The sequence below is a fragment of the Halichoeres trimaculatus genome, unplaced genomic scaffold (genome assembly GCF_033239565.1).
Source record: "Halichoeres trimaculatus isolate MK-OKI-2021-1 unplaced genomic scaffold, fHalTri1.1 fHalTri1_scaffold_8, whole genome shotgun sequence".
NCBI classification, from domain to species: Eukaryota; Metazoa; Chordata; class Actinopteri; order Labriformes; family Labridae; genus Halichoeres; species Halichoeres trimaculatus.
Genome location: NW_027437186.1, coordinates 28,572,445 through 28,599,703, shown reverse-complemented (window position 1 = coordinate 28,599,703; position 27,259 = coordinate 28,572,445). Strand labels below are relative to the sequence as shown.

At 38.9% G+C, this 27,259-nt stretch overlaps 5 protein-coding genes across 5 annotated transcripts; 1 reads left to right on the top strand and 4 right to left on the bottom strand.

Moving 5' to 3' along the window:
- Positions 1–4,122: 4,122 nt before the first annotated feature.
- LOC141794733 (glutathione S-transferase alpha I-like) lies at positions 4,123–6,748 on the bottom strand. Its single transcript, XM_074675194.1, has 7 exons — positions 6,662–6,748; positions 6,525–6,576; positions 6,172–6,304; positions 5,935–6,076; positions 5,730–5,855; positions 5,536–5,643; positions 4,123–4,155 (listed from the first exon to the last, which is right to left on the bottom strand). Exons 1-7 carry the CDS (start codon positions 6,746–6,748, stop codon positions 4,123–4,125), a joined length of 681 nt encoding a protein of 226 aa, XP_074531295.1.
- Positions 6,749–8,341: 1,593 nt separating this feature from the next.
- On the bottom strand, positions 8,342–9,504 carry LOC141794907 (glutathione S-transferase A4-like). The gene is made up of 6 exons (XM_074675533.1): positions 9,418–9,504; positions 9,281–9,332; positions 9,015–9,147; positions 8,768–8,909; positions 8,558–8,683; positions 8,342–8,476 (listed from the first exon to the last, which is right to left on the bottom strand). Exons 1-6 carry the CDS (start codon positions 9,502–9,504, stop codon positions 8,342–8,344), a joined length of 675 nt encoding a protein of 224 aa, XP_074531634.1.
- Positions 9,505–11,035: 1,531 nt separating this feature from the next.
- Positions 11,036–12,694, bottom strand: LOC141794994 (glutathione S-transferase-like). Its single transcript, XM_074675701.1, has 7 exons — positions 12,613–12,694; positions 12,407–12,538; positions 12,267–12,318; positions 11,904–12,036; positions 11,673–11,808; positions 11,466–11,591; positions 11,036–11,384 (listed from the first exon to the last, which is right to left on the bottom strand). Exons 2-7 carry the CDS (start codon positions 12,491–12,493, stop codon positions 11,250–11,252), a joined length of 669 nt encoding a protein of 222 aa, XP_074531802.1. The 5' UTR covers positions 12,494–12,538; positions 12,613–12,694; the 3' UTR covers positions 11,036–11,249.
- A 2,216-nt stretch (positions 12,695–14,910) lies between these two features.
- LOC141794958 (glutathione S-transferase A3-like) lies at positions 14,911–16,571 on the bottom strand. Its single transcript, XM_074675632.1, has 7 exons — positions 16,432–16,571; positions 16,228–16,345; positions 16,095–16,146; positions 15,719–15,851; positions 15,482–15,623; positions 15,277–15,402; positions 14,911–15,195 (listed from the first exon to the last, which is right to left on the bottom strand). Exons 2-7 carry the CDS (start codon positions 16,312–16,314, stop codon positions 15,061–15,063), a joined length of 675 nt encoding a protein of 224 aa, XP_074531733.1. The 5' UTR covers positions 16,315–16,345; positions 16,432–16,571; the 3' UTR covers positions 14,911–15,060.
- A 635-nt stretch (positions 16,572–17,206) lies between these two features.
- Positions 17,207–25,034, top strand: erlin1 (ER lipid raft associated 1). Its single transcript, XM_074675631.1, has 12 exons — positions 17,207–17,282; positions 18,332–18,460; positions 18,584–18,665; positions 19,501–19,547; positions 19,639–19,700; positions 19,807–19,932; positions 20,059–20,132; positions 20,729–20,787; positions 20,924–21,015; positions 21,134–21,223; positions 21,313–21,392; positions 22,833–25,034. Exons 2-12 carry the CDS (start codon positions 18,348–18,350, stop codon positions 23,019–23,021), a joined length of 1,014 nt encoding a protein of 337 aa, XP_074531732.1. The 5' UTR covers positions 17,207–17,282; positions 18,332–18,347; the 3' UTR covers positions 23,022–25,034.
- The last annotated feature ends 2,225 nt before the right edge of the window (positions 25,035–27,259 follow it).

Sequence of the window (27,259 nt, the reverse complement as noted above, 5' to 3'; positions counted from 1 at the left end):
TGGATTTCAAACTGCAGCTGAAACCTGAGGCCATGCTAATCCCTGCCTTCTTCTGAGAGCGCCTAAAACAAGTATATCAGAGCTGGACCACAGAGTGATGGTAGAAAGTGATGGAGTTAACCCTCTATGGTAAGCTTCATGATTCCATTTGGCAAAAAATGTATTGAGTGTTTTTTTTTGCCTTTGTCCTAAAATCAATCAAAATAGAAAAGCACCCAGAGAGCGCAGACCTCCTCCAAGCATATTGTGATTCTCACTCAACACTTAAGTCCTACTTGAATGTTATACTCCCTTTTAGCAGACTGCTAACATTTGGTGTTAGTTGCAGGTTTGAGCGATAATTTGTTACCTGACAGTGTTGAAAATTATGATGACCCAGTACATATTTCATAGTCTGGATCTCAGTATCCAGAAAATTGCCAAGATCTGCATCCTACTTTTACATCTGTCAGAAGCCATCATGAACTTGTCTTGTATTGTTTTGCAAAGCAATCCGACCATTTATCGTGGAGTTATAGACACATATGGTGAAAACTGCCTTGTCTCACCAAGATAAAGAATCCTCTAAAAAAAATTCCTCAATCCAGACCGTGATCAAGATCATCTCCAAAATGTTATCACTTCTTCCTTATACCATTTTTATCATTTCCTGAAAATTTTATAAAGATCCGTTTGTTAATTTTTGAGTTATGTTGTTCACAGACCAACAGGCAAACTTTCCCAAAAACATTATCTCCTTGGTGGAGGTATTAAACATAATCTAAAAAGATTTTTTTTAAAATTCAGATTCTGCTAATCAAAAAATAATAATAGTAATAATAATAATAACATGGCCTTTTTCAAAACAAAATAATTAACTAAATAAATAAAGCTTTCCTTGTCCATTTGTATGATTACAATTTTTATAGCCTGAGAGAGGCCTTATTGAAAAAGTCAAACACTTTGAGGAACCAATTAGCCGAATTGGTTCTTGCCAGAAAGTCTGAGAAAAGGGATTCTGCATGACCTCCAAAGCGTCATATAAAAAATTCAAACACTATTGGTTCCTTATGGTCTTGTCTCTTTATCAAAAGTATTTAATGACAGCTGGGATATGTTGGGTGAGTGTAAAAGGCCAAAATTGAAGTTGTTGCCTCGAGGCAAAATCTTACCATCTCCTCACATCTCAAGCCAAATGAGTTTCTGTGGAAAGTGCTGGACAACCATCTCACGAGTTACAGGATCTGCTAACTTCTTGTTGTCAGAGGTCTACAGGAGCCCACACAGGTTAAAATAGATGGTCGAAGTTATTCTTACAAGATCAGATGTTGGTGGTTCTATTTTAAGAAAACAGTAAGATGTTTCAATTTCACACTCACAAAATGAAGAACTCTCTGTTTCAGCTGGCTGTGGCGCCCCCCTGTGGGGAAAGATGGACACCTCACCTCTTTGCTGGTCTTTCGCTGCACAAAATGAGCTGCTTACTGTTAAAATTTGTGGTTAAAATTTGTGCATCCATCTGGTCTGATCTGACATCCACCCCCTTGCACTGGGTCTGAATCATTAAGTAGAAAGTGTGGGTCTTTGAACTAATTGTCTTGCATGCATTGTGGGTCATCAGGGTGCCACAGTTGTTAAAAACCTCCCACAAATACTTTAAATGATCAGCTTCATGATATTCTGCAAATCAGTGTTTTAAGTTAAAACACATCTGAAATGGCGCAGCATTCAAGAACAGTGGCATGCACAGACTTTATGAAGGGCAGGGGTGAAAAAACAACACATTCTCACCACTGTAACAGGGCAATAGGCCAAGTCCTGTGTTTTCGAAGGCATTTGAACACATGTTTTTGCCACCCAAGAGGGCAGTTTATCATGTTTTAACTGGCCAGGGGGGGGCAGTTTAATGTGTTTTGCCAACCAAATGGGCACTTTGGTGTGTGTTTTGGCTCCAAAGTGGGCACTTCAGCATGCATTTTTCAACAACTGGGCAACAAGAGAGGACAGCCTTTGCCCCCTTCTTGTGCAAACTACTGTTCAAGGAGTTAATTTTTAGTTTCTGCTGCTGTTTGTGAAGTTAAAAACTAAAAACCTTCTCAAGTCATAGGATGATTTGTCTAAATTATCTCTTTTAGATGACCCATGCCCCTTTTTCCTGTCACTCTGGCTGCTGGGAATTCAAAGGATTTGAGGTAAGTTTGGCTAAGTCTGTTCATTATCAAACCTGCAGCTAAAACCTGTTATTTTAAACTAGTTTGATAAAGGTTTGGATCTGACTGACGGACATAGGCTAAAAGAACAAATGTTAATAGAAATGTTGAAACTAATAGTTTTAGTTTATGTAAATCAAAGGTAATGCCACATACATGTTTCTGACCTCACTTTTTGTGTTTTGTTGTGAATCACATGTTTATTTTTAATCTAAGAAAATTGCAAAGTAGACAAACAAAAGGTTGGAAGGTGGATAAATTCCCTCTTTCATGGTCCTGCATCATTTCACTTCATGAGCATGAAGACAGTGATGTAGACAAACACACTGTGTTGATATTAGTCTTGCTGGGACGTATGTTCTTGAAACTATACAAGAGAGGTTTCTGTCCTTCAGATGCAAAATGAGGCAGCTGCCTTAAGGAGCTGTGTACTCACAACATATGATCACATGACCCTGGTCTTGGAAGATTTTACCTCTGTACCACTTAAAGCTTTAGAGCCACTCCTTCTGTCATTCCACACATCTGATATAAAGATTAATGCACCACTAAGCTCTGACAGACACTCCTTTTAGTTTGAGTCTGTGACAATAATACACAGCACAGAACTCGTTTTTCAACACTGTATAAATGTGTCACCTATTGCACGTTACATCCTTTCATAATTTATTTGTGCCCTTTCTGTGTGAAAAGATGAACTTTGACAGGATTTTTCATTGAATGAGGAGAGATGGAGGGTAAACTATTACAACCAAAACCTGTTTCTCTGCCAATGATTCACCAATGTTAGATTTAAGCTTGTGTTGCCTGTTGGAAAACTGCATGCCCTCTGGGGAGGGCACCTTTAAAACTATGATACATGCTAGGAATAAATTTTCATTATCAGTTTTTAACTGTATTCTTTATGCATTTTAGTTTTTATTTTTTATGGAAATGTGTGCAATTTGTTGAACCCGTGGTTTGTTTTATTAATTCCTCACAGATTTAATTATTTTCCTAAGATAAACTGTAGTAATTAGTCTCATATATGAAGGTTAGGCTGAAAAAATCCCTGCAGCAGCTCAATTCTTTTATAAACATAGATATATTTTACTTTATCCTCATTTTTTCTGAAGCAAACATCATGACACTGTCAGGCTTAATTGGTTTGGGTGACTTTGACTCCTGAGGTGGGCTACCTGAGAGCATCAAGAAAAGTACCAGGTGAGGAATATTTCTGCAGCCAGGTTGAAAACCTCCACCAGGAGTCACAACAGTTTAAAATCCGGAGATGAATTTCCACTGACCAACACCTTAAATTGCAAGTAAGGCCTTGATTGTTTTTAATCCAAAGAGATTATCTTGAGTTGAAAAGGTTACCAATCCTTAAATTATATGCATGATGTGAGGATCTGTTTAAGTTGTCTCTGACTAAAGACGTTGACTAAAATCTCTTTCTGGATCAGTGAGCAAGTTCTTCCAGTCTGTCAAGTCATGTTGCATTGATCAGATCTTTATTTCAGTGGCACTGAACCTCATCACTCCCCTCAGATGAACTTCAGAAATGAAGAAGTGGCAATGACACAGCTGAGGCAGAGGCTGAAGCATATCGTAGCCTATTACAGACCGCAGTCTATGATTTATACCATGAACCTTGATGAAAAGGACTCAACTCAGGGTCAACTGAGGGGAACAAAGGTGGAGAGCTTTGGTTCTTGAACTTTTCAACTCCAGAATCACATTTTAAACACATATCAATAGTTAACCCTAGAAGCAGCAAGATTTTTCATTTCAAATAGTTTTTGGTGGATGACGGAATCAATGAAAATACACATACATAAGCCTAAACAACAAAATCACAATTTTCTATCATTTAATTTTCAAATGCCAGAGCTGTTTAAAGAACATTACTACATTTTGAACAGACAATGTCTGCAAGGCTCAACTACTATATTCAAGGTCTTAGAGGGACTGTGATGAAGAAAAGCTAAATAGGAGAGTGACAGAGCATTAGGGGTGGGCGATACTGGGAATTTTGGTATCGATCCAATACCAAGTAAATACAGGTCTAGTATCACTGATACTGATACTGATACTTTTTTACATGAAATGTAATGATTGTTGAATAACTTTGTGATTTTGCCTTGAGTTGGTTGATTATGATTATGGTTATGGTAAAACACAGCACAAAGGTTTTAGGCAATAAAAATGTTTTTTTTTTTAACTAACCACAACAGTAAAACAACTTTTTAACTGTATAAAAGTAATAAAATTATTATTCGTCCACCACAATTGCTTAGGGAAAAAAAAACACAAGTGCAAAATAAACAAAAGTTTCCTCCCATTTGCACAGAAAAGTAAAGTAAAGTAAATTGTTGGACAACATAAGAGGAACTGCAGTATCGATATCATCACGCTAGTATTGATCCGATAGCAATATTCATCTTGGTATCTTTACTATTGATATTAACACAGGTTAAGCTGTTAGTGATAATGTTCATTCCAACCCACATGCAGCAGTTATTGTGCAGTGGTTTGTTCATATTAGAGTCAATCAATAAAATGAAGAATGAGGTTACGTTAGCTCTGATTGGTAGATGAGTGCTGGCAGGAGATAACTAGGATTCACTAATGTTACAGATGTGTCTCAGAGCACTTGGCTGTGAGCAGCAGTAAATATTAGCTGGCTACTAAACCATGGTACAAACTGACAAAGTTTGCTCGTTGTCCTGCTTTAAACCATAGGTATCGCTGCAATTACACTTTAAAAAAAATATGATTTACTAATTCTGTAGATGACTAATCCTTACTTTCACTTGTCTGGATCAGCCACCTGGAAACTGTTAGCCATGCTGAAAGGACTCTGCCTGTGGTCTGGTTGTAGTTTGGGGATTCTCATCCTCCTACCTGGAGTGCAACTATAAACTGTGTTAGAATTAAGCTGGTCTGAAAGCATGTCTAAAACGCATTGACTGTAAGGTGTCTACTTCACTGGAGCCTGGAAATTGGGGTCTGGGGGAGAAAGGATCAACTACAATGTTGCATCTGTATTCTGTTTATTTATCCTTTATTAATATTAAAATGAAAGTTTTCTTTAATGGAAGAGGTGAAATGTTTGACCAATACAAAGTGACACAAGGGTTGCATAATTGCTTAAAAATTGGACAGTTTATTTGGGAAAAGTTTTACAGTTAAAAGTCACATTATGTTGGACTTCTTTTGTATTAAGTAGTAAATCTCTTCACACAGGGGCTGAAACATTTATTTGTATGCAGATTGTAATTCTTGAGGATTATATCTTAATAAGGCCTGATTGAATTTCCAGATCTTGAAGGAGTTTAGGGGGTGTTCATTTGGGGTAAAGCACCTCTCTAACTGTCTTCTTGAAGTTTTCATCATGCGGCGGCTTCTTCTTGCTGCCTGGTTGTAAGAACTTGGCAAAGGTGGGAATCTGTGTCATCCTGGTCTGGAAAGACTAGAGGAAGGGCAGAAATAGGTTGTTAAATTTGTTTTCTTTTTCTTTTTTTTTTTCTTTCAAGAAATTAATTGGAGCACATTTACCTTGATGTTGCTGGATTCACAAATGATCCCAGGAAATTCCTCCTCCAGTATCAGGCTGCATTCAAGAAGCAGCACGTCTGCCATGCTCATCCTACCTCCCACCAGGTATTTAGTCCCAGCCAAGGCCTGAGATGATCATAAACAAGATAACTACATTGCATCTTTACCATACGTGTGCTACCTGAACAGGGATTAACAGTGGTACCTTTTCGAACACAGGAAGGTAGCGCTCTTTGGTTTTGGTTTTAATGTTTTTCACTTTTGTTTCGCGATCTTCATCTGGGGTCCAGAGCAACATCAAGATCATTTCCATCAGATCCATCAGTCCCTCTGAGTACATGTTTATCCTAAGGGGAGGCATCACAACAACCTGTTTAACATTCACAGAATAAAACTGCACTTCCTCTGCCATTTTCATGTTTATTAAAGATAAACTCCATACTTGACACGGTCTTTTAAATCTTTCCCATGAAGGTTGTACTTTTCTGCAATGTAATTCAGGATGGCCTTTGTCTGGATCAGCTTCATGCCATCGATTTCCACCAGCGGGACTTGTTGAAACATGAGAGAGCCGTCTAGAAAAACAGTAGCAGGTCATTCAGGTGGACACTCCTAGGTACAACATCTATTCAATTGTTATCAAGATTTATGAGTCATGGGTTATGTTCATGTGCCAAGTTGCGTCATATGTAGGTGGAAGTTAGCAGCAAAAGATAAGACCAGACTGACTATTCATGTGGCCAAATGACACACTAACAGATTTCAGCTTTTAGAAAAAATTTAATACCAACTCACCATCTAAAAGTTGTTGATAATCCTCACGTTTAGTCAGAAACACTTCATCAAACTGTGGAAACAACAAATCAATAAATACTCCAGAGGTTAAAAAAAAAAAAAAAATTCTATAAAGGAGAAAAAAGATTAAAACTTGCATCAACTCCTGCTGCTGTCAGGAGCCAGCGGATTGACTCCATTTTTCCTCTCCCATCGAAGTAAGTGAGCACAACTCTTTCAGCCATGGCCGCAACTTGTAGTCAGTGTCAACAGCTAAAAACCAAATGACATGACACAAATTACAAAATGCCAATTCATGCACTCAAAACAAAAGTGGTTGAGCCTGTAGGTTCATACCTGCACAGTTTACTAGTTTCTGTTTCACAGGACAGCCGGGCAGGACTAAAATCTTGAGTTGCACTCTTTTTATATGTTGTTCGAAAAAAACATGAAAGTGGGCGGAGGAGGAAGCTACTGCCTGAAAAATTTGATAGGCCAGAAGTGGCTAGTGTGGACACAGCTCATATAAAGATCTGTAATACAGCAATACATCAATAATTTCATTTTTTTTAGCACCAACATGGGTAATTTCTAAATGCTCTATCTCAGCTTTCCTCAGACAGGACAAGATTAATTTTAAGGTCTCTATGACAACACCATCCCGGGTGACAAAGTTTAGTAATGAGAAGGGACATCTGTGGTTTTCTTGAATTGATTTTGTAGTGATGGTGGACACAGAAGGTACAGGGGCTAAAGGCCAAAACACTGGCTAAAGGTAAAAAACACAGGTTAAGCTGTTAGTGATAATGTTCATTCCAACCCACATGCAGCAGTTATTGTGCAGTGGTTTGTTCATCTTAGAGTCTATCAATAAAATGAAGAATGAGGCTACGTTAGCTCTGATTGGTAGATGAGTGCTGGCAGGACATAACCAGGATTCACTAATGTTACAGATGTGTCTGGGAGCACCAGGCTTTGAGTAGCTCTAAATATTAACCGGCTACTAAACCACGGTACAAACTGACGAAGTTTGCTTGTTGTCACATTTCTAACTGTTGATAAATACCTTACCTCATCGCCTTGTATCTGGTAACAAGGTGTCTTGAACAAAGAAAAGTAGTGTTAAAAGGAAAATCTGATCCCCCTTCATTTTTCAAAACAAACACGCAACTTGTTAAGAGTCACATTATCACGACAGTGTGCGTGTTACTCCAGGCCAAAGGTGTCGCTGCAACCCACTCCAAACAGAGTCCTCACAGCCACTTTAAGGAAACTTTTTATAATGTTGATGAGATAGAGGTCTTTGAAACTTGTGTATAAAATATATGTTTGACAATAAAGGGTTAAAGAGTGCTCTGAACTTGCTCCGTGTACATTTCTGATCTCCTCACTCCATACATGCCCTGTCATAGTCAAGGCACTGCTCGCCATCCCAAAAGCAATGCTAAGTCACCAAAAGTGACTTTTTATCGATTTACTTTTCATATGGTTTGATTTATTTCTGTTATTTCTGTGTTTGTTAATAGGTCACAAACTTCCCCGTGGAGATTTTATTGTGTTATGCAAAAGTAGTTGGAATCACATTATGTAGATGCACAGATGATATTTTCTTTGATGTTTTATATGTTGTGAGTTTAAACTGGCTAACATGCTCTACAGTTGTTTTGAACTATCGAACACTTACAGGTGAAATGTTTCAGACAAAATGACAAGAGTTTCTTAAATGAACAATTTATTTAGTTGTAGTTTCACAGTTAAAGACAAAATGTGTTTTTTTTCACATAATGCTTTGTTCCAATTCCAGCCTGTGAGTGTGATGTTCCAGATCTTTAAGGAGTTTAAGGAAGCGGCACTTCGTACAACACCTCCTTACCAATCTTCTTGAAGTTTTCATCTGGCTGTGGTTTTCTCTTGCTGCCTGGTTGTAGGAACTTGGCGAAGGTGGGAATCTGTGTCATCCTATCCTGGAAAGACTGGAGGAAGAGGAGGAATAGGTTGTCAAAAGAGTGCATTTGTATTTCTTGCTTTAGAGAATTTCCCACAAGCATGTTTACCTTGACGTTGCTGAAATCACTAAGGATCCCAGGAAATTCCTCCTCCAGCATCAGGCTGCATTCAAGAAGCTGCACATCTGCCATGCTCATCCTACCTCCCACCAGGTAAACAGTCCCAGTCAAGGCCTGAGAAGATCACAGACAAATTATTACATGATATCTGTCACATATACAGGTATGTGCTAGATGAATATAAATTGATAGCATTACCTTTTCAAACACAGGAAGGTAGCGATCTTTGGCTTTAGTTTTGTTGTTTTCCAGTTTTGTTTTGCGATCTTTATCTGGGGTCCAGAGCACTATCCTGATCATTCCCATCAGATCCATCAGTCCCTCTGAGTACATGTTGATCCTGAAAGGGGGCATCACAAGAAACTGTTCAACATTCACAGACTAAAATCACACAATATAATGATGCCTCTGCTATTTTCATGTTTATTATAGATAAACTCCATACTTGACACGGTCTTTTATATCTTTCCCATGAAGGTTGTACTTTTCTGCAATGTAATTCAGGATGGCCTTTGTCTGGACCAGCTTCATGCCATCGATTTCCACCAGGGGAACTTGTTGAAACACGAGAGAGCCGTCTGGAAACACAACAGCAGCAGGTCATTCAGGTGGACACTAACTGGTAGAACATTAATTTACGATGTAAACAATAGTTAGAAGCTACTACTAACAGATTTCAGCTTTCCATAAAGAGATCTTAAATAAACTCACCTTCTAAAAGTCTTTGATATTGTTCACGTTTCGTCAGAAACACCTCATCAAACTGTGGAAATGAGATTTAGAGGGAAGTTTTACAAAATTTCAAAGGTAAAATATTTCATAAAGAAGAGAAAAAGATAACAACTTACATCAACTTCTGCAGCTGTCAGGAGCCAGCGGATTGACTCCATTTTTCCTCTCCCATCGAAGTAAGTGAGCACAACTCTTTCAGCCATGGCTGCAACTTCTTGTTGATAGAAATCTAAATAGCTAAAAACAGATTACATACAACAAACCACTAATTGCAAATTCATGCACTTTAAACAAAAGTGAGTGAGCCTGTAGTTTTATACCTGCACTGTGTACTGACCCTTTTTTACAGGACAGCAGGGGGTGGGATTTGTTTTGGAGGGATGCCAGGAGGTGTACGTTGGTTATAGCTGTAGAAGCTGAAAGTAGGCAGTGTACATGCAGATATCATCACTTCTGCTGCATGTGTTCTTACTTTATTTAACTTGAATGTTAATTATTCAGACTTTGGTGTCTCTTGTTTCACCCATAGTGGTTATACTTTCACCTGGAAATCAGACAGCCCAGAGCAGGGGTCACCAACCTTTTTGAGACTGAGGGCTACCTCACGGCAAATAAGTTGCACGAAGGGGTACTTGTCTGATAAAAACTTTCTGAACAAAACTGCATCACATTTTAATAACAGTTATCATTGTAGGAGTGGTAATACTACATGAAGAGACTGCTCACCAGTCAATGTTAATTATTTCACAGTAATTATTAATGTGTTGCAGAAAATTTTTTGTAGGAAGTAGCTCCATTGTGACTAGTGCTTTTTTGGAACATGCCTCACAGGCACCTTAAGTGGTTCTCGCCATGGTGACCCCTGGCCTAGAGTCTATACACTGAGCATATTTTGATCCAGTTCAGTTATTATCAATTTTTATTCAAGCTCCAAGGTCTCTTCTTCATTGGAGACCTGTGTCACTCTCAGGTCCTGGTCTGTAGGGGATCTGAACTCTATGTCTGGTTTAAAATCAGAGAGCATTTGAGTGTAGTGAACATCACATTCTTTCAGGAATCAGAGAGTAATGCCTCCATCTAGTGGAGAATCACAGCAGCTGGGATGGCCATGTAGATCTGATTTTCCTGGTTAGCCAGAAGTTGAGTTTATCACAAGCTTTTAGGCCCAGGCATGGAAAGTTCTCAGGTTTCACGTCCAGGTGAAAAAAAAAGAAAAAAAAAGAAAGAAAGAAAGAAAACAAAATGCGCTGACTCAAAATGAACAAAAAAAAAAAAAACAGTTGTGGTGAATGGTTTATGAAAGGATGTCAGCTCCTGTTGTCTCTAACACATTCAGTGAACATCCCAGTCTTTGTGTGGGGCCGAGAAAACACTCAAAATCATTAGGGGAGAAACGCAAACAGTAACAAATATAGTTTTAACTTCAGAATAAGTCAACTAATGCCTGCTGAGTTCATGCCAACAAAATTATGTGAATTGGTTTGACGTATTGTTGTTAATGATCTAAAATATTATTCTAGGTTAACAAAAAATATTTTCATTTTGTACACTTTCATTCAATTACATTTCTATCAAGTCTAATCTACTAAACACAGCAACATCCCACATGATCAACCTTAAGTCTGTTATTTATCCTAAATAAAAGTTAAGATGAACATTTTTTTTATGAAAAAGGTGAAATGTTTGACTAAAAAATGAAACAAGAGTATGCATAGTTTTTTTTCAAAACTGGACGATTTACTGAGTTGAAGTTTCACAGTTTAAAATCACATCATGTTTTACACATTATGCTTTGTTTCAGTTAGACTTGTTCTTTTGTAATAAGTAGTAAATCTCTTCACAGAGGAATAAAAACATTTATTCATTTACTTGCAAGTAATTATAAAGACAGTAGCTTAGGTAGGTCTGTGAGTGTGATGTTCCAGATCACTAAGAAGTTTCAGTGAGTTTAAGGGCTGTAGAGGTACAACACCTCCATAGCAGTTTTCTTTAAGTTTTCATCTGGCTTCGCTGGCTTCCTCTTGCTGCCTGGTTGTAGGAACTTGGCGATAGCAGGAACCTTCATCATCCTGGCTTGGAAAGACTGGGGGAGGGGCAGAAATAGGTTGTCAAAAGAGTGCATTTGTAATTTTTCCTTTTAGTAATTTCACAGTAGAACATTTACCTTGACGTTGCTGAAAGCACCAAGGATCCCAGGAAATTGCTCCTCCAGCATCAGGCTGCATTCAAGAAGCTGCACATCTGCCATGCTCATCCTACCTCCCACCAGGTATTCAGCCCCAGCCAAGGCCTGAGAAGATCACAGACAAGATAATCAGATGATATCTTTTGCATACATGTGCCATATTAAAAAGGGGATTAAAAGTGGTACCTTTTCATACACAGGAAGGTAGCGATCTTTGGCTTTAGTTTTGATGTTTTCCAGTTTTGATTCAGGATCTGGGGCCCAGATTGATGTCATGATCATGTCCATCAGATCCATCAGTCCCTCTGAGTACATGTTTATCCTAAGGGGAGGCATCACAACAACCTGTTTAACATTCACAGAATAAAACTGCACTTTCTCTGCCATTTTTATGTTTATTACAGAAAAACTCCATACTTGACACGGTCTTTTATATCTTTCCCATGAAGGTTGTACTTTTCTGCAATGTAATTCAGGATGGCCTTTGTCTGGACCAGCTTCATGCCATCAATTTCCACCAGGGGAACTTGTTGAAACACGAGGGAGCCGTCTGGAAACACAAATACAGGTCATTCAGGTGGACACTCCCAGGTTAAACATTAAAATTAATGAGGCACCCTTCCAATTTTTTTGGTCTTGTGCCAGGTTGCGTCATATCTAGGTGGAAGTTAACAGAAAACTCAAAGATAAGACCAGACTGACTATTCATGCATCTTGGACACAGGCCAAATAACACACTTACAGATTTCAGCTTACAAAAACGATTTAAAATGAACTCACCGTCCAAAAGTCTTTGATATTGTTCACGTTTCGTCAGAAACACCTCTTCAAACTGTAGAAAGGAGATTTGGTAGGAAGTTTTATGAATATTCAAGATGTTAAAGATTACATAAAAAAGGAAAGAATAGATTGAAACTTGCATCAACTCCTGCAGCTGTAAGGAGCCAGCGGATTGACTCCATTTTTCCTCTTGCATCGAAGTAAGTGAGCACAACTTTTCCAGCCATGGCTGCAACTGGTTGTCGATGTTAATCTTAACAGCTACAAAAAAACTGATAACATACGACAAATTACTTTCTGCAAATTAATGCACTTAAAAACAGTGAGTAAGATTGCAGATACGTACGTGCACGGTTTACTGACTCCCGTTTGACCGGACAGCGGGTGGGACGGTCGTCCTGAGTTGCCCTCATTATATAATGTTACAGTGATTTAAAAAAAAAAAAAAAGTGAGGAGGAAACTTTCTGTCTTAAAAACTTCATTGGTCGGAAGTAGCCAATGGGAACACGGCTCATTTAAATTTTGGCTGCTAAATATCATGGGAAAACTTTAGATTGTGTGTTCATGTGATCATTTTTAAAGGATTTTCAACTGAAACATACTGTTTACATTTGTGATCAAGGTTTACAAGGTATAAGTGACATTTTGCGTTTTCGTCTCCTAGACTATTTTGCAACAGGTTTTTTTTTTTTCTTTTTTCTTTTTTTTTTTTTTTTATTGCTTTTTGCTTTTTCTGCATTTCTGCTCCACTGCACAACTTTAAATTGGTCTTGTGTCCTCTTATGTGTTTTTGGAACTCTCACATTTTCACATCTTTAGAAATCCATTTGTTTAAAGGCGTCACCTGTAAGAGTTGATGAGTCTCTGCACAAAGCACAGAGCTTTAGCTTCATACAAGTAGCCAAAGCACAGTCCAAATGGTGTTTAAGTGAGACTTTACTAGAGAGACTTTGGTTTCGTTTGTGACCTGTTTTGTTTGTTGTCGTGGAGAGAAAATGTAAATGTGCATATAATTTGGAACATGATTTATTTCACTGCCATGAGTCATAGCCTACATAATGAAATGAAAGCTGGGGGCCTTATAAAAGGCCTGGGGCCAGGATTTGTTGTGCTCAAGAGATGGACCTCTAAGTGCAGACTCAGTCTCTCAGTTCTGCTCATGGCAGACCTTTGACCTTTGACAGCCATGCTGCTAATGTGAGGATATGATCATACAATTATGTGATAGCAGAGAGGGGCACACTCAGTCAGTTTAGCATCTAGTCCAAGCAGCAACTTCTGTTTAAAAATTAGACAATGCAGAAATATTAAAAATCTGTAGTTTCTTCAGTGTCTGCCTGAGGCTGCCTCTGGAAGTACTGGAAACTTATACACACCAAAAGACATTTTAACAGCAAAAATTAAAAAAAATGTTGACAACCACATACAAAAAAAGAAATTCTGTCTGAGTATCTAATTTCTTAAACAGCACAAACTGTACATGGGTGACAGATTGCTTAAGTCACAGAGCTACGTCCATTTACTTATAGTTTGGTGTGTCGTGTTCTGGGTTGATAAAACAAGCAGGAAGTTAAGGTAACACCCTCCCACTTTTGTTCTGCTTGAACTGGTAAGAACAGGGGCAGGTTTGCTAGAAAGCAGGTCCTGAGAAACCGGAAAAGAACAGGCTTCAGAACCAGAACTGTGCAGGTGTAAAAATCCTATTGGTGAGTGAGACTGCAGACCGTGGTGGAGAAGAGTGTGTCACATAGCATAAACACGTAAATATGAATAACACCTGCAAATGAAGCAGCACCTGCATAGGCACCTTTTTTGAGCAGGAGAGGTTTGATTAACATATTAATTAAAAGTAAGAATGCCTACTTTTGTAACTGCACAAATGCACAAAATTAAGTGGCTTCTCATAAAAAACACCGCATACAAAAAAATCATTCATATTTGCCAGGTTAGGCTAAAATAACAGACTTCAAATAAAACTAAATTGGGAGTTGTTAAGAAGCCGAAAGAGCTGGCCCTTGTTTGAGAAGCCAAAAGAACCGACTCTCTGAATGATTAAAAATGATGATAAGAAAGCTGAGGCTTATTCTATTCTGAAAAGTTGAGGATAGCAGGTTAGGTATTTAGGCAGCTATGCTTAAAAAGTTAAATAATCCTGAGTGCTGGTTGGCCTGGTTGTTTATGAATGAAGTGTCGACATGAACAACACAATCTCTCAAGAATCAGCATGTTATCTCTTCATCTAGTGGAGTAAAACAGCAGTTGAGATCTGATTTTCCTGGCAAGACAAAAGCCCACTTTATCACAAGCTTTTGGGCCCAGACATGTGAAGTTCTTGGGTTTCATGTCCAGGTGAAAAAAACAACAACAAAATACAGAAAATTGACTCAAATTTAACAAAATATCAGTTGTGGCGAATGGTTTATGAAAGGATGTCAGCTCTTGTTGTGTCTATAACGTGTTTCTCACTGTAGATTCAGGGAGCAACCCAGTCTTTTGGGGCCAAGAAAATATTGGAAATCCTCAGAGAAAAACAGTCACAAATACATTTTAAACTTCATAATAAGTCAACTAATGTCTCATGACGTCATGTCAAAAAGTGAAAAGTGAAACACGACTTGCATATTTTTCTTCAAAATTGGCATTTTATTGAGAACAAGTTTCACAGTTTGAATTCACATTATGTAACCTCCTTGTAATGAAAAAAAAAACATTAATTTGTATGCAGAGTAAGTTTTCTTGAGGATGACAGTTTAATAAATCCAGTGAGACTGATGTTCCAGATTTTTAAGGAGTTTAAGGAAGCGGCACTTGATATAACACCCCCATAGCAGTCTTCTTTAAGTTTTCATCCGGCTGTGGTTTTCTCTTGCTGCCTGGTTGTAGGAACTTGGCGAAGGTGGGAATCTGTGTCATCCTGGTCTGGAAAGACTGGAGGAAGAGGAGGAATAGGTTGTCAAAAGAGTGCATTTATAATTTTTCCTTTAAGTAATTTCACAGTAGAACATTTACCTTCACATTGCTGAAAGCATCAAGGATCCCAGGAAATTCCTCCTCAAGCATCAGACTGCATTCAAGAAGCTGCACATCTGCCATGCTCATCCTACCTCCCACCAGGTATTCAGTCCCAGCCAAGGCCTGAGAAGTTCACAGAAAAGATAATAACATGATATCTTTCACATACATTTGCCATATATAAAGGGATTAATAGCGGTACCTTTTCAAAAACAGGAAGGTAGCGATCTTTGGCTTTAGTTTTGATGTTTTCCAGTTTTGCTTTGCGATCTTCATTTGGGGTCCAGAGCAACATCATGATCATTTCCATCAGATCCATCAGTCCCTCTGAGTACATGTTTATCCTAAGGGGAGGCATCACAACAACCTGTTTAACATTCACAGAATAAAACTGCACTTCCCCTGCCATTTTTGTGTTTATTACAGAAAAACTCCATACTTGACACGGTCTTTTATATCTTTCCCATGAAGGTTGTACTTTTCTGCAATGTAATTCAGGATGGCCTTTGTCTGGATCAGCTTCATGCCATCGATTTCCACCAAGGGAACTTGTTGAAACATGAGGGAGCCGTCTAGAAACACAATTACAGGTCATTCAGGTGGACACTAACTGGTAGAACATTAATTTGCACTGTAATTCAAATTAATGACGCACTTTTCCATTATTTGGTCTTTTGCCAGGTTGCGTCATATCTAGGTGGAAGTTAATAGCTACCCAAGACAAGACCAAACTGACAATTCATGCAACTTGGACACAGGCCAAATAAACACACTTACAGATTTTAGCATTTAGGAAAAATCTGTAACCAACTCACCCTTTAAAAGTTGTTGATATTGCTCACGTTTTGTCAGAAACACCTCATCAAACTGTGGAAATATGATTAAAGGTGCAATTTCAAAAACAATCCGGAAAAGATTATATAAAGAAGGAAAAAGATAGAAACTTACATCAACTTCTGCAGCTGTCAGGAGCCAGCGGATTGACTCCATTTTTCCTCTCCCATCGAAGTAAGTGAGCACAACTTCTCCAGCCATGGCTGCAACTTGATGTCGATGTAAATCTAAACTGTTAAAAACAAATGACACGACACAAATTACTCAATGCAATCACATGCACTTAACACAAAAGCGAGTGAGCCTGCAGATACGTACGTGCACGGTTTACTCCCCCGCTTTTTACAGCACAGGGTGGGGCGAACTGGAGTTGCACTTCTTATGTAATATTGTGTTGCTTTTTTTTAAAGAAAGACAAGAAAAAGTGGAAGAAGTCAGAGGAGGAAACTTTTTGTCAGAAAAATTTGATTGGTCAGTAGCCAATGGTAACACGGTATCATGTGGCATGGGAAAACTTCAGATTTGGTCATCATGTGACCATTTTCACAGGATCTCCAGATTAAATATGGTGGTAACGTTTGTAAACAAAGTTTTCAACGTGCATCATGTTTAATTTGTCTACTTTGCACCATTTTCACTTGGGATATATAACAACCAGGTGGCAGGAGGCTAGTATGCAGACCCTACTTGTTCTAATATTCACTCCACTCTTTATTTATTTTGTATTTCGTAAATTCACCTTTACTATTATTATCCATTTTCATTTTATTCTAACAATGGAACTATATTGTTGATTCTTCTGTAACAAAATATTTCCCCTAAATGGGAGATGTGAAAAGCACATCTTATATGATCTTGACTATTGTTCATTTACTTAAAATGAAAACAAAACAAAACAAAACAAACAAACAAACAAACAAATATAATTGTCTAACAAAACCAACAGATTCAAGATTTGTTGCTGAATGGCGTTAATTATCGCCTTTTTGATGATATAAAATACGGGGTCATCAATGACTCCGTATTTTAAAACAAACAAGAACTGAATCGTTTTATTTCCGACCGCCGTGAATGCAGCACAGTGTAACTAGTAAAAGAAGGAGTGCGACCTGGAGGAGGCGGGGTGAGGGGGATGATAAGAGCAGTAGGGAGGACGGTTCAATCTTGAGGTAATTTCATTTATCATAAAAAAGCTTTTTAAAACTGAAATCCTTCTGTGTTAAAAAAATCATTATTACTCTCCGTGAGTTAGCTTATTAGAAGCCTGGGAAAGTAATGTTAGCATTGAGCTACCTGACGTAAGCCCACCCGTTAGCGACTGGGAGCTAGCCCCGGCTAGCTGAGTCAACCATGGGGTTGGTGTGTCAGCCTACGATACTCTTCCAAACATATGAATTCAGATGTATGGTTTCTTTGTGAATTTGGAGGAAGGGGACCATTGTTGGCGATACGTTGCTTCATACATTAAAAGAGGAACTAGTAGCCTGCTGTCTCCTGACATGTCACCCTGCAAGCTAACCGTTCATGTTAGCATTAGCTGTATATTTTAGCTACCTGTGCAGTGGACCAGCTAAGGCGCTGCCAGGTGTGACTACATTACTGGCAATGATCTCTGCTCCAATGATTTACTGTTATAATCCTAATAAGTGAGCCAACGAAGCACTCAGAGGTCGCAGGAGTGTAAAATGTTATCGGGAAGTGCGATGAATGACTACGTGTTGCGTTCAAGTCACATTTATTAACCTGTGTGCACCTGCGTGGAAGTCAGTATACCTAAAATTAACCACTTTTCACCAGTCTAATGGTGAAAAGTCATCGAATTAAAGCATGCTGGACAGAAACACTGACATCATTTTTTATGGGAATCGATACAAGAACAGACAATAATTCGCCAAAGTTAGCTATGGTGATGAAAAGCTCTCTAATCAAATTAAAAATATGTTTTAAAAAATATTGAATTCAATATCCTTTAAGGCCTTTAAATATCGGACTTGTACAGCTTTATTATTTAACACTTGACTCCAGTAAATCAGGAAAATTATCAGTCAAAGGCAATCATTGAAACACAGACAAAGTTAATATTTTCTGTCTTAACAGCTTAAGGAAATAAGCTGTTTCAACCTGCAATCTTCAACTACAATATCAAAGGTTTGACAAACACTTTACTTTTTACACATAATGTAAAAATATTATCCTATGCTTCCCTCTGTCTCTGTAGGTAAGTGCTTGCTAGGATGACGATGCCACATGTAGGCGCCGTGTTTGCTGCAATAGCAGGAGTGATGGCCATCATGTTGCACTCCTCTATTCACAAGATAGAAGAAGGACACCTCGCTGTCTACTACAGGTAGCACAACAACACCTCGCCTTACAAGTCTGTGCCTAAAAGACGAACATAAAGAATGTGGAAAGCATACTTTAATCGGCCTGTTGAAAGCCATGCATGACACGTTGTTTTCATTTGTTCCAGGGGTGGAGCGTTGCTGACCTCTCCAAACGGTCCTGGATATCACATTATGATGCCTTTCATCACCACCTACAGATCAGTGCAGGTAAACTGTCCTGTCTGGCTGTTTAGCAGAGGCATGCTGAAGGCGCTGCACATGAAAACCAGATTTGGATCTTCTATAAATAAATCAGCAGCAGCATGCAAACAGATGCCATCAGCTTTTTTTAAAACCAAGGCTACACACAGTTGATATGATGCAGTTTTCTGATTGTATATATTTAGCATAATTTTCTTTTCTTTGTGAATGCAAATAATGAAATGGTCTTATTATGTCACATACATTTTTGGTCTTTGAAGCCAGCGAGAATAGGGATGTAAAAAAGTCCCCACTTGCAGGAAAGGTGCCGCTGGTTGGAGATGAGCCCAGGCTGCCTGCTTGAGGCCTCTGCTCATTTGATGTGTGACTCAACCACTTGGCCAAATCAGCACCCAAACATTTTGACATGAGCTGAGAAATTATTGTTTTTTCATTCCAGCTTTACCACAACAATTTTTAGCTCCCAAGTTCAAAAACCATTTTAAATTATATGAAATATGTAAACAAGCAGGACCACAAATATTTTTGTCCTCATAGAAGCTAAAACCCAGTACAGTTCCTCTTGGGATCCAGTTGCTTGTGTCTGAGCTTTGACTTATGAGCTTCATAATGCAGAGGGATTGTGCCATCTCTGGACAGAGTTAAGATTCAACTGAACATGAAAAAATGTGGTCAAGCATGCTATTTCAAAGATCAAGAACACATTGTGATCGTTTACTTTGAAACAGTATGTGTTGTTTTGTAGGAATGATTATTAAAATGTATTAAAGGATCATGTCACATTTCAAATCATTTCCTGTGTTTATGAACTTCAATCACATTTTAGATTCTTCTGTTTCAGACTACACTTCAAACTGATGAGATCAAGAATGTGCCTTGTGGAACAAGGTCAGACTGAGCTTAATAGTGTTGCTTGCAAGAAATACAGCCTTCCTTTACCACGTGTGTGTATTTAACAGACTCTTTTCTGTCTTTTCAGTGGTGGTGTGATGATCTACTTTGATAGAATAGAAGTTGTGAACATGCTGGTACCATCAGCAGGTACAAAATGTTCAAAATTTCTTCACTTTCTTATTTCGAGGATGCTTTAACCTTGCCAGCTGCTTGACAGCACATTAATGATTCTGAATTGTTGGTTGATTTGCAGTTGTGGACATCGTGAGGAACTACACAGCTGATTATGACAAAACTCTAATTTTCAACAAGATTCACCATGAACTGAATCAATTCTGCAGCGTACACACTCTGCAGGAGGTCTACATTGAGTTATTTGGTGAGCACATATTTTCAATCTCAAACAATAAACAGTGGGAAGTCTGTGCCCATTCCTGAAATTCCTGAAACGTGATTCACATCTTCTTGTTTATTCACTCAGCTTCTGTTTCTTTTTGTCTTGCAGACATAATTGATGAGAACTTGAAGACTGCTTTACAGAAAGACCTTAATGCTATGGCGCCTGGACTCACAATACAGGTATTTAAACAAATGCACCCAAAAGTGCAGCACAGGGGGAAGGTACAGTGATGGTAACATGAAAAATGAAATAAGATTAAGATTAAAACTTCAGCTGGAGTGCTGCACAGCGGGGTAGTGTCTGCAGATAAAGCCTTGTAGGACCTGAGGGAATACTAAATGTGCACAGTGATGGAGATAAACAAGGAGGAGCACCACAGTTCTTGATTTTTATCATAATTCATTATCTACTTTGGGAAAGGGTAACATTCCCCCTGGGTGAATGCATCTGTTTCCCCATCTTTACTGTGCAGGAGTTTTTTTTTCATGTCCAAAAAGTGTATGTTAATGGTTAGTTCCAGATTTACTCATCAATGCCTTTTGTGAAACTACAAAAACAGAGATTCAAGGCCAAGTCAGGCTCTTTAAAATCCTCTTAAAGTCTGTGATTCTTTTTTTGCATTGAGGTTTTCATAGCATTCTCCATTTTACATGACCATCTGTGCTGAAGACTGCTGTTATAACTGTCCTTAATAGAAATTTAACAGACATTCTTGAAGAATTACAGCAATGGGTCAGCTGCTTCAATCTCCTCTTTTTTATGTGTCCAAATTAAGGCGGTCCGTGTTACCAAGCCAAAGATCCCAGAGTCCATCAGGAGGAACTTTGAACTCATGTGAGTTTGTCACTTTTATACTTTCCAGCCTTCCTCTGTGTGTTTCAACTTTTCTGCCCCCAGTTTTGAGTTAGACCACACAGAAAGGAACAAGTTGCAACAACCTTTGTGTCTGTTTTTGTGTTTATGCATGCAGGGAGGCAGAGAAGACTCGTCTGTTGATCACTGCTCAGACTCAAAAGGTGGTGGAGAAGGAAGCAGAGACTGAGAGGAAGAAGGCCATTATTGGTGATTGTGATTTACATCTGATTTGCTTTCTTATAAGTTTAGAAGTTCCCGCTTTGAGTCACTCAAGCGTAGCCTTAACATTAACCTCCGTCCTATGACATGTCCGTCTGCCCCACAGAGGCTCAGAAAGTGGCCCAGGTGGCAGAGATCCAGTTCCAGCAGAAGGTGATGGAGAAAGAGACAGAGAAGAAGATCTCTGAAATAGAGGGTGGGCAAATTACTGTTGTTTTTTGTTATTTCCTGTGAGCCACGGTGTGTCACATGACCATCTAATTCAATAATGTCTCTCTGTGTTAGATGCTGCCTTCTTGGCGAGGGAGAAGGCGAAAGCTGATGCAGAATATTACACTGCTGCCAAGTCTGCAGAAGCAAATCAGGTGACATATGGTTATTACACGTTTCACAGAAAAACAGATAGAAAATATAATCCACAGAAGTTATAGAATAATGTTTTTTTTTGGCTTGTCTGCAATAGATTTTCCTCCATGGCTGATAAATGGATTCTGTCGGCAAGGGTCCAGATTTTGGTTTTATAAAACATTCTTGTATCTGTCCAAGTTGAGTTGCCCACAAGTGTTTCTGCAGGCATCTGCTGTAAGAAAGCAAGAAAAACAGTCTGACTGTAGATTAAAGAGATGCTCATGAGGTATACAGCTAATCAGTGTGTTCACAAGCAGCAAACATGAATCCCTAAGAAAGTGGTACTGGAGACTTCTGACCCCTGTTGTGGGAATACACCAATAAGCCAATCCAAAAATGAACAAAAAATTATCTCAGATACTAAATTTAGCTGAATGGTTGAAAATCAAACTAAATATGTGCACATTTTGCAGCATATCCTGAATGAATCTGTCTCCACTGAAACCTTTGTAATCGTGGTATAGTCACCTGGAGAGTGTTGCACAAACAAATATCAAACATTTCTGTTTGTGTTGCTCCTCTGAACTGGCTTCAGGATACCAGAGGGAGGTATTTCTGTTAATTTGCAGCTTCAAGTTAAAAATACCACCGCATGGTATTTTTTTTATTACTTTAACATTCATTCTGCAGTGTTTTCCTTAAAACAGAAATTATGCCTCTTAGGACCATGCGCCCTCTACAGAGCATTTTAAGTATTGTAACAGAGTGAACACAGATGAGAGGCTCCCCAAAGATTGTAATTTTTTACATTGGCATAGTTTTACTCTAAACTTCACCCCTATTTTTGTTGGTATTTTTATAATAATGGATGACCCACTGCTTTACTGAGGAACTTGTCACACTATGACTGATATAATCAGTTTCTGCTACGTTCAATTAGACTCAGAAGTGACTTTTCCTGATGGTGAGTGTTGAAGTTTGACAAAGCATTTGGCTGTTGTGTGATTAACAACTTCTGCAGCCTTTCCTTGAGTGTCCACCAAAGCATTTTTGAAAGGACTTAGCTAGAGGATGGTGGCATCAAGTAAAGAAATCCATTGTTAAAATCATGTGTGGTCTTTGGGTATTAAAAGCAAAGGTTCACTGACTCTCAGCTATGTCAGCATATTTATAGATCTCCCTCGAAGATTTTCCTTCTGTTTATTGTACAGTTTGGTTTGGGATGAACAGATACAGTTAATTTGTCTCAAATGTAAACAAGAAAGAAGAGACAAAGAAATTCACCTCACATTGTAGATATCGATGACTGTCTGCCTGTCACATTTTGAGTCCTGTTATTGCAGTTTAGCAGATAAAGATGAATTTTGAGCTTCTTTTTTTTGTAAAGCTGGTATTTGTCTCTGTTGTACACGTGTTGTCATGGGTCTAACATTGGGTCTCTTTCGTGCCTCTTACAGCTAAAGTTAACCCCGGAGTACCTGGAGCTGATGAAGTATCAGGCTATAGCGGCTAACAGTAAGATCTACTTCGGCCAGGACATTCCTAACATGTTTGTGGAAGGAACCAACAACCCCTCCAAGACTGGGCGCTCCTCTAATCTTCCCAACGAGCAACAAGACTTACTGAAAACCAAACCAAAGGGCTAGGGAGTCCTGGGCTCTGCCTCTGCACGGGACAGGAGAACCTGCAGAGAGCACTGAACTGAAGATGTCGGGTGGGAAGGCTTTGCAGCTAGTGTGCTGAACACACTTCAGTCTTAAATCCAAACGGCACAGGAGGAGTGTGGAAGCTTAAGGACAAGCAGGAGCGAGCGTTAGGAATGATGCCATAGTTAAAATTAAAAGCATAATTAATGCTAATGCCTGGGAAGGCGACAGCAACTCGTCGCCCTAATTTACACGTGCTTGCAATCAGTGCGGTGTTAAACTTTGGAGCTGCACACTTTGTTTGTTGTATGCAAAAGGAATGATTTGTGTTGATTTTTGAGAATTACTTTCTGGTTTTGTTGAACTGGAATCTGTAAAGGTGACACTAATTTAAAGGCCGCTGTGAGCAGCTCCTCTCTGTGCCATCTCCTCTCAGACAGTCACTGGTCGGCTCTTCTTCTCTTAAAGCGAGTCACATGACGGCTGTTTTGCTGCACCTTCTTTGAACATGCTGGTTGTGGATGTTAGTTACAAGAGGTTATATACAGCAGTTTTAGCATTACATGTTTCTAAAAACAGAGCTGTGAAACATTTTTAGAATCACTCTTGGATAATATGTGGCCTAACTTTGAGACATTTTCACCAGAGCCTGCTAAAGCCAGATACAGATCCTCAAGTCTTTCCAGCTGTCAGCGTGTGTTCAGTTTGTATAGGTATTAAACAGTGGTGTCAGTTTGGTGATTTTGTTGTAACTTTTCTGTTTGCTTGGTGATATTTTGCTCTTACTGGTTTGGTGTTTTGCCACCACTGAAAGACTTGAGATGCTGATAAAAGAGGGAAGATTTCAAAGTTGATCGAAGTTATTGTGCCACTGGAGGAAGTCCTGCTTTGTCTTCCTTGTAGAGAGTTCTTCTTCCATCTGATTTTAAACATCAGGTCCATGCATGTGTGCGTTTTTGGTGGCTTGATTCAGATGAGTCGTAGTGCCTGCGAATGTCTGCCAACTCTGTTTTCATACAGCTTATTTAGGTTCAATGTAAATTCTCAGGAAAGTGACTTTTATTTTAGTTAAACTGCTGCTCATAGTTGGACAGAGCACTTAAAATCCACAATGAATTTGGTGTTAAGAAAATGAACCGTGAATTCTGGAGGGGTTTTATAGAAAAGCTGCAGAAGGGGATGTTTGATTCAGTTTCAAATAAAAGTCTAAAAAAAGCACCATCTTCAGAAAGAATCAGGGTCCGTGTCCCCTCATGGTGACATTTTTATGACTCCATCTATTTACAGAAGGCGTCCAGGACTTTGAATATCATAGAGGGAATAATCTAAGCAAAAGCTCCTCTCCTCTTTCGATGTTTACACTTTTCTGCTCTTAAAGAATTAATGGCCTGTAGAGTTCTTTTGCTAAATGCGATGGTTTAATAGGTGTAAAAGGAAACACAAGCATCACACGGCTCCTAATTAAACTTAAAGCTGTTTAAATTTACTTTGATTTTGTATGACAACATAAACTTTGATATATTTAAAGTTGAATGTCTATTAACACTTAAAAAAAGATGCAAGTAGGTGCTAGTTTTGAATCTTTGTGTGTTTAAAGCTTTTGATTTTTGTTCGGCTCTGTTGGAGAAACACTGAAATACTTCCACTATCGAGAATTCAAGCCTTAAGTAATAAACTAACAGATGTGTTGATGGTTAAACTTTAAATAGCTGTGAGACTTCTGGAGACCGTGGCCTCTACATAGATGCTGCCTGAGAAAGACAGAACTATCAGTGGATGATTCTAGTTATGGAAGATGTCGCTATGTTTACTAAACCTCTGAATGGCTGCACTCTGTGTTTGCTTTGGTGGTGGGTTCAAATAAAGATGCAACAGAGGGGCATGAATCACTCAAAACAATGATTTTTTTTTCTCTGTCAATATTTTGTAAAATCTGTGAAATCAAACATTGTCTTCTTGTTTTAAAAAAAGTTTATATGCAAAGAAAGATGTTTCGAAGTTTTGACAATGTTCTTATGTAAAATAAAACCTATTTTGGTACCTCTCTTCTCCCTGTGTTGATTCATGTGGAGAGTGGGTGTAGTACATTTTGATGCCAGCAGGGGGAAACCTAATATCATACTCAAAACTGAACTAGTTTAATCACAGAGGTAATAAAAGATGAATAAGTTTAGTTTATGGTGTAAAATTGAGGAATAAAGACCAAATTATGGGCCCCAATAACCAGCTGCAGGATATCAAGTAGGTTTAGAGGAATCAGAATCACAATAACCTTCATTTTTACTACAACGATAAAAAGAGTAAAAAATACAGCAGAAAGTACAAATTTCAATGCATAAGATTGAAAAAGTGATGAAATGGAATGTGCGAACATACACTCACCGGACAATTTCTTAGATATATCTGTTCAACTGCTCTTTAAGGGGACTATGAGGACCTTCTGTTTTATTTGGATTGGATTGATTAGCAACACATTTGGCCCAGAGTCCTGAAGACATAACTCTTGACAAGTCGTGTTTTGTTTTTGAAATGAATGAGTGACAACGAGAAAACATTGTTCATTTGTATCGTAGTTTAGTAGCCAGCTATATGTAACGCCAGTCTCGGCCCGGTGCCTTGAGACACGCCTGTTAGCATGTAACATTAATGAATCCTCATTATGTCCTGCCTAGTGCTCATCCACCAAACAGAGCTAATGTAACCTCACTCTTCATTTTATTGATAGACTCTCAAGTTTGAACAGACCACTGCAGAATAACTGCTGCATTTTGGAATGAACATTATTTCAAACAGCTTGACCATTGTTTTAGCCTTTTGCTCATGTGTTAGCCTTTAGCTTGTGCTCTTTAACTCTCTTGTTTAAATTTCTTCTGTCTTTTTTCTGTCTGTTAAGCTCCATGTGACAAACATTTCTATGAGGTGTATTTATTTTTTTAAAGTTTGGCTACAGCCCCTTTCAAATGAACAGGGGAGACAGAGTTTTTGACCTATACTGCAGCCAGTCACCAGGGGGAGCAGTTTTCATTATGACCATTGTTTTTAGCAGAGAAAAACACAGATCTCACTTCTCACTTCTAAACTTGGCATAAATTTAGAAACTCCTCATAGCCTCTCTAAGATAAGTATCTGATCAATTACATGGCAGCAACTCAGTGTAATACGATGTGGACTAGAGAGTGACACAGGAGCGGATTTTTACTCCTGTCCCATCGCACTCCCAGTCCCAGGCCAGGGTAAAAAACAAAACTCCTGTTGTACCACAGTCGTGGTTAAAGGACTCCCACTCCCAATCCCGCTCCCATTCGAAGTGACCCCCACTCCTGTACTGCTCCCATTTTTTCCCCTTCTTGCAATTTTTGGCAAAACATTGAAATTGATTTGATTTTATACCCATTCTTTTTTAGACTACTGTTGGCATCTGGGAAGTGTAGTTTTTTTTCGCTTGCGTGCAGTGTTGGCTTATTGGAAATAAACAACAAAATGGCGGCCTATGTCGCATATTATATTTTATCTTCCTGATTGGTTCCCGCTCCCATGTGCCCCCAGCTAGCTTTTAGTCCTTTACCATCCCAATCCCGTGATCAATAGTAAAGTTGACTCCCAAGTTGAATCCCATGTCCCAAAGAATTCCTGAAAAAAATGCCAGCCTCTAACGTGGAGGTGGTTAAGACGACCTGAAGTTCGAACCAAGCATCAGAATACAGAAGAAAGTGACCTTGAGTGTGACTGACCTACACATCCCATCTTGAAGCAGATGGGCTGCAGCAGCAAAAGACTGCATCGGGTGACCCTCCTGTCAGCTAAGAACAGGAAGGCTACAATTCACACAGGCTGATCCCAAAAATGTTGCCTGGTCTGATGAGTCTGGATTTCTGCTCCACATTTAGATGGTAGGCTCAGGAACAAAATTAAAGCATGGGTCCATCCTGCCCTGGATCAACACTTTAGCTGCTGGTGGTGTAATGGTGCAGGGGAGATTTTCTTGGATCACTTTTTGCCCCTTGGTATAGACTGAGCATAGTTTAAAGTCTACAGCCTACCTGAGTATTGTTTGACCGTGTCCATTCCTTTATGAGCACAGTGTACCCATCTTGGATACTTCCAGCAGGATAATGCTCCATGTGTTGCCAAATCTCTGAGGGATGTTTCCAGCACCTTCTTGAATCAATGCCGCAAAAACTAGGAAAACAAAAACTATCCTTCACTATCTGGACACTGGAACTGCACATGAACTCTGA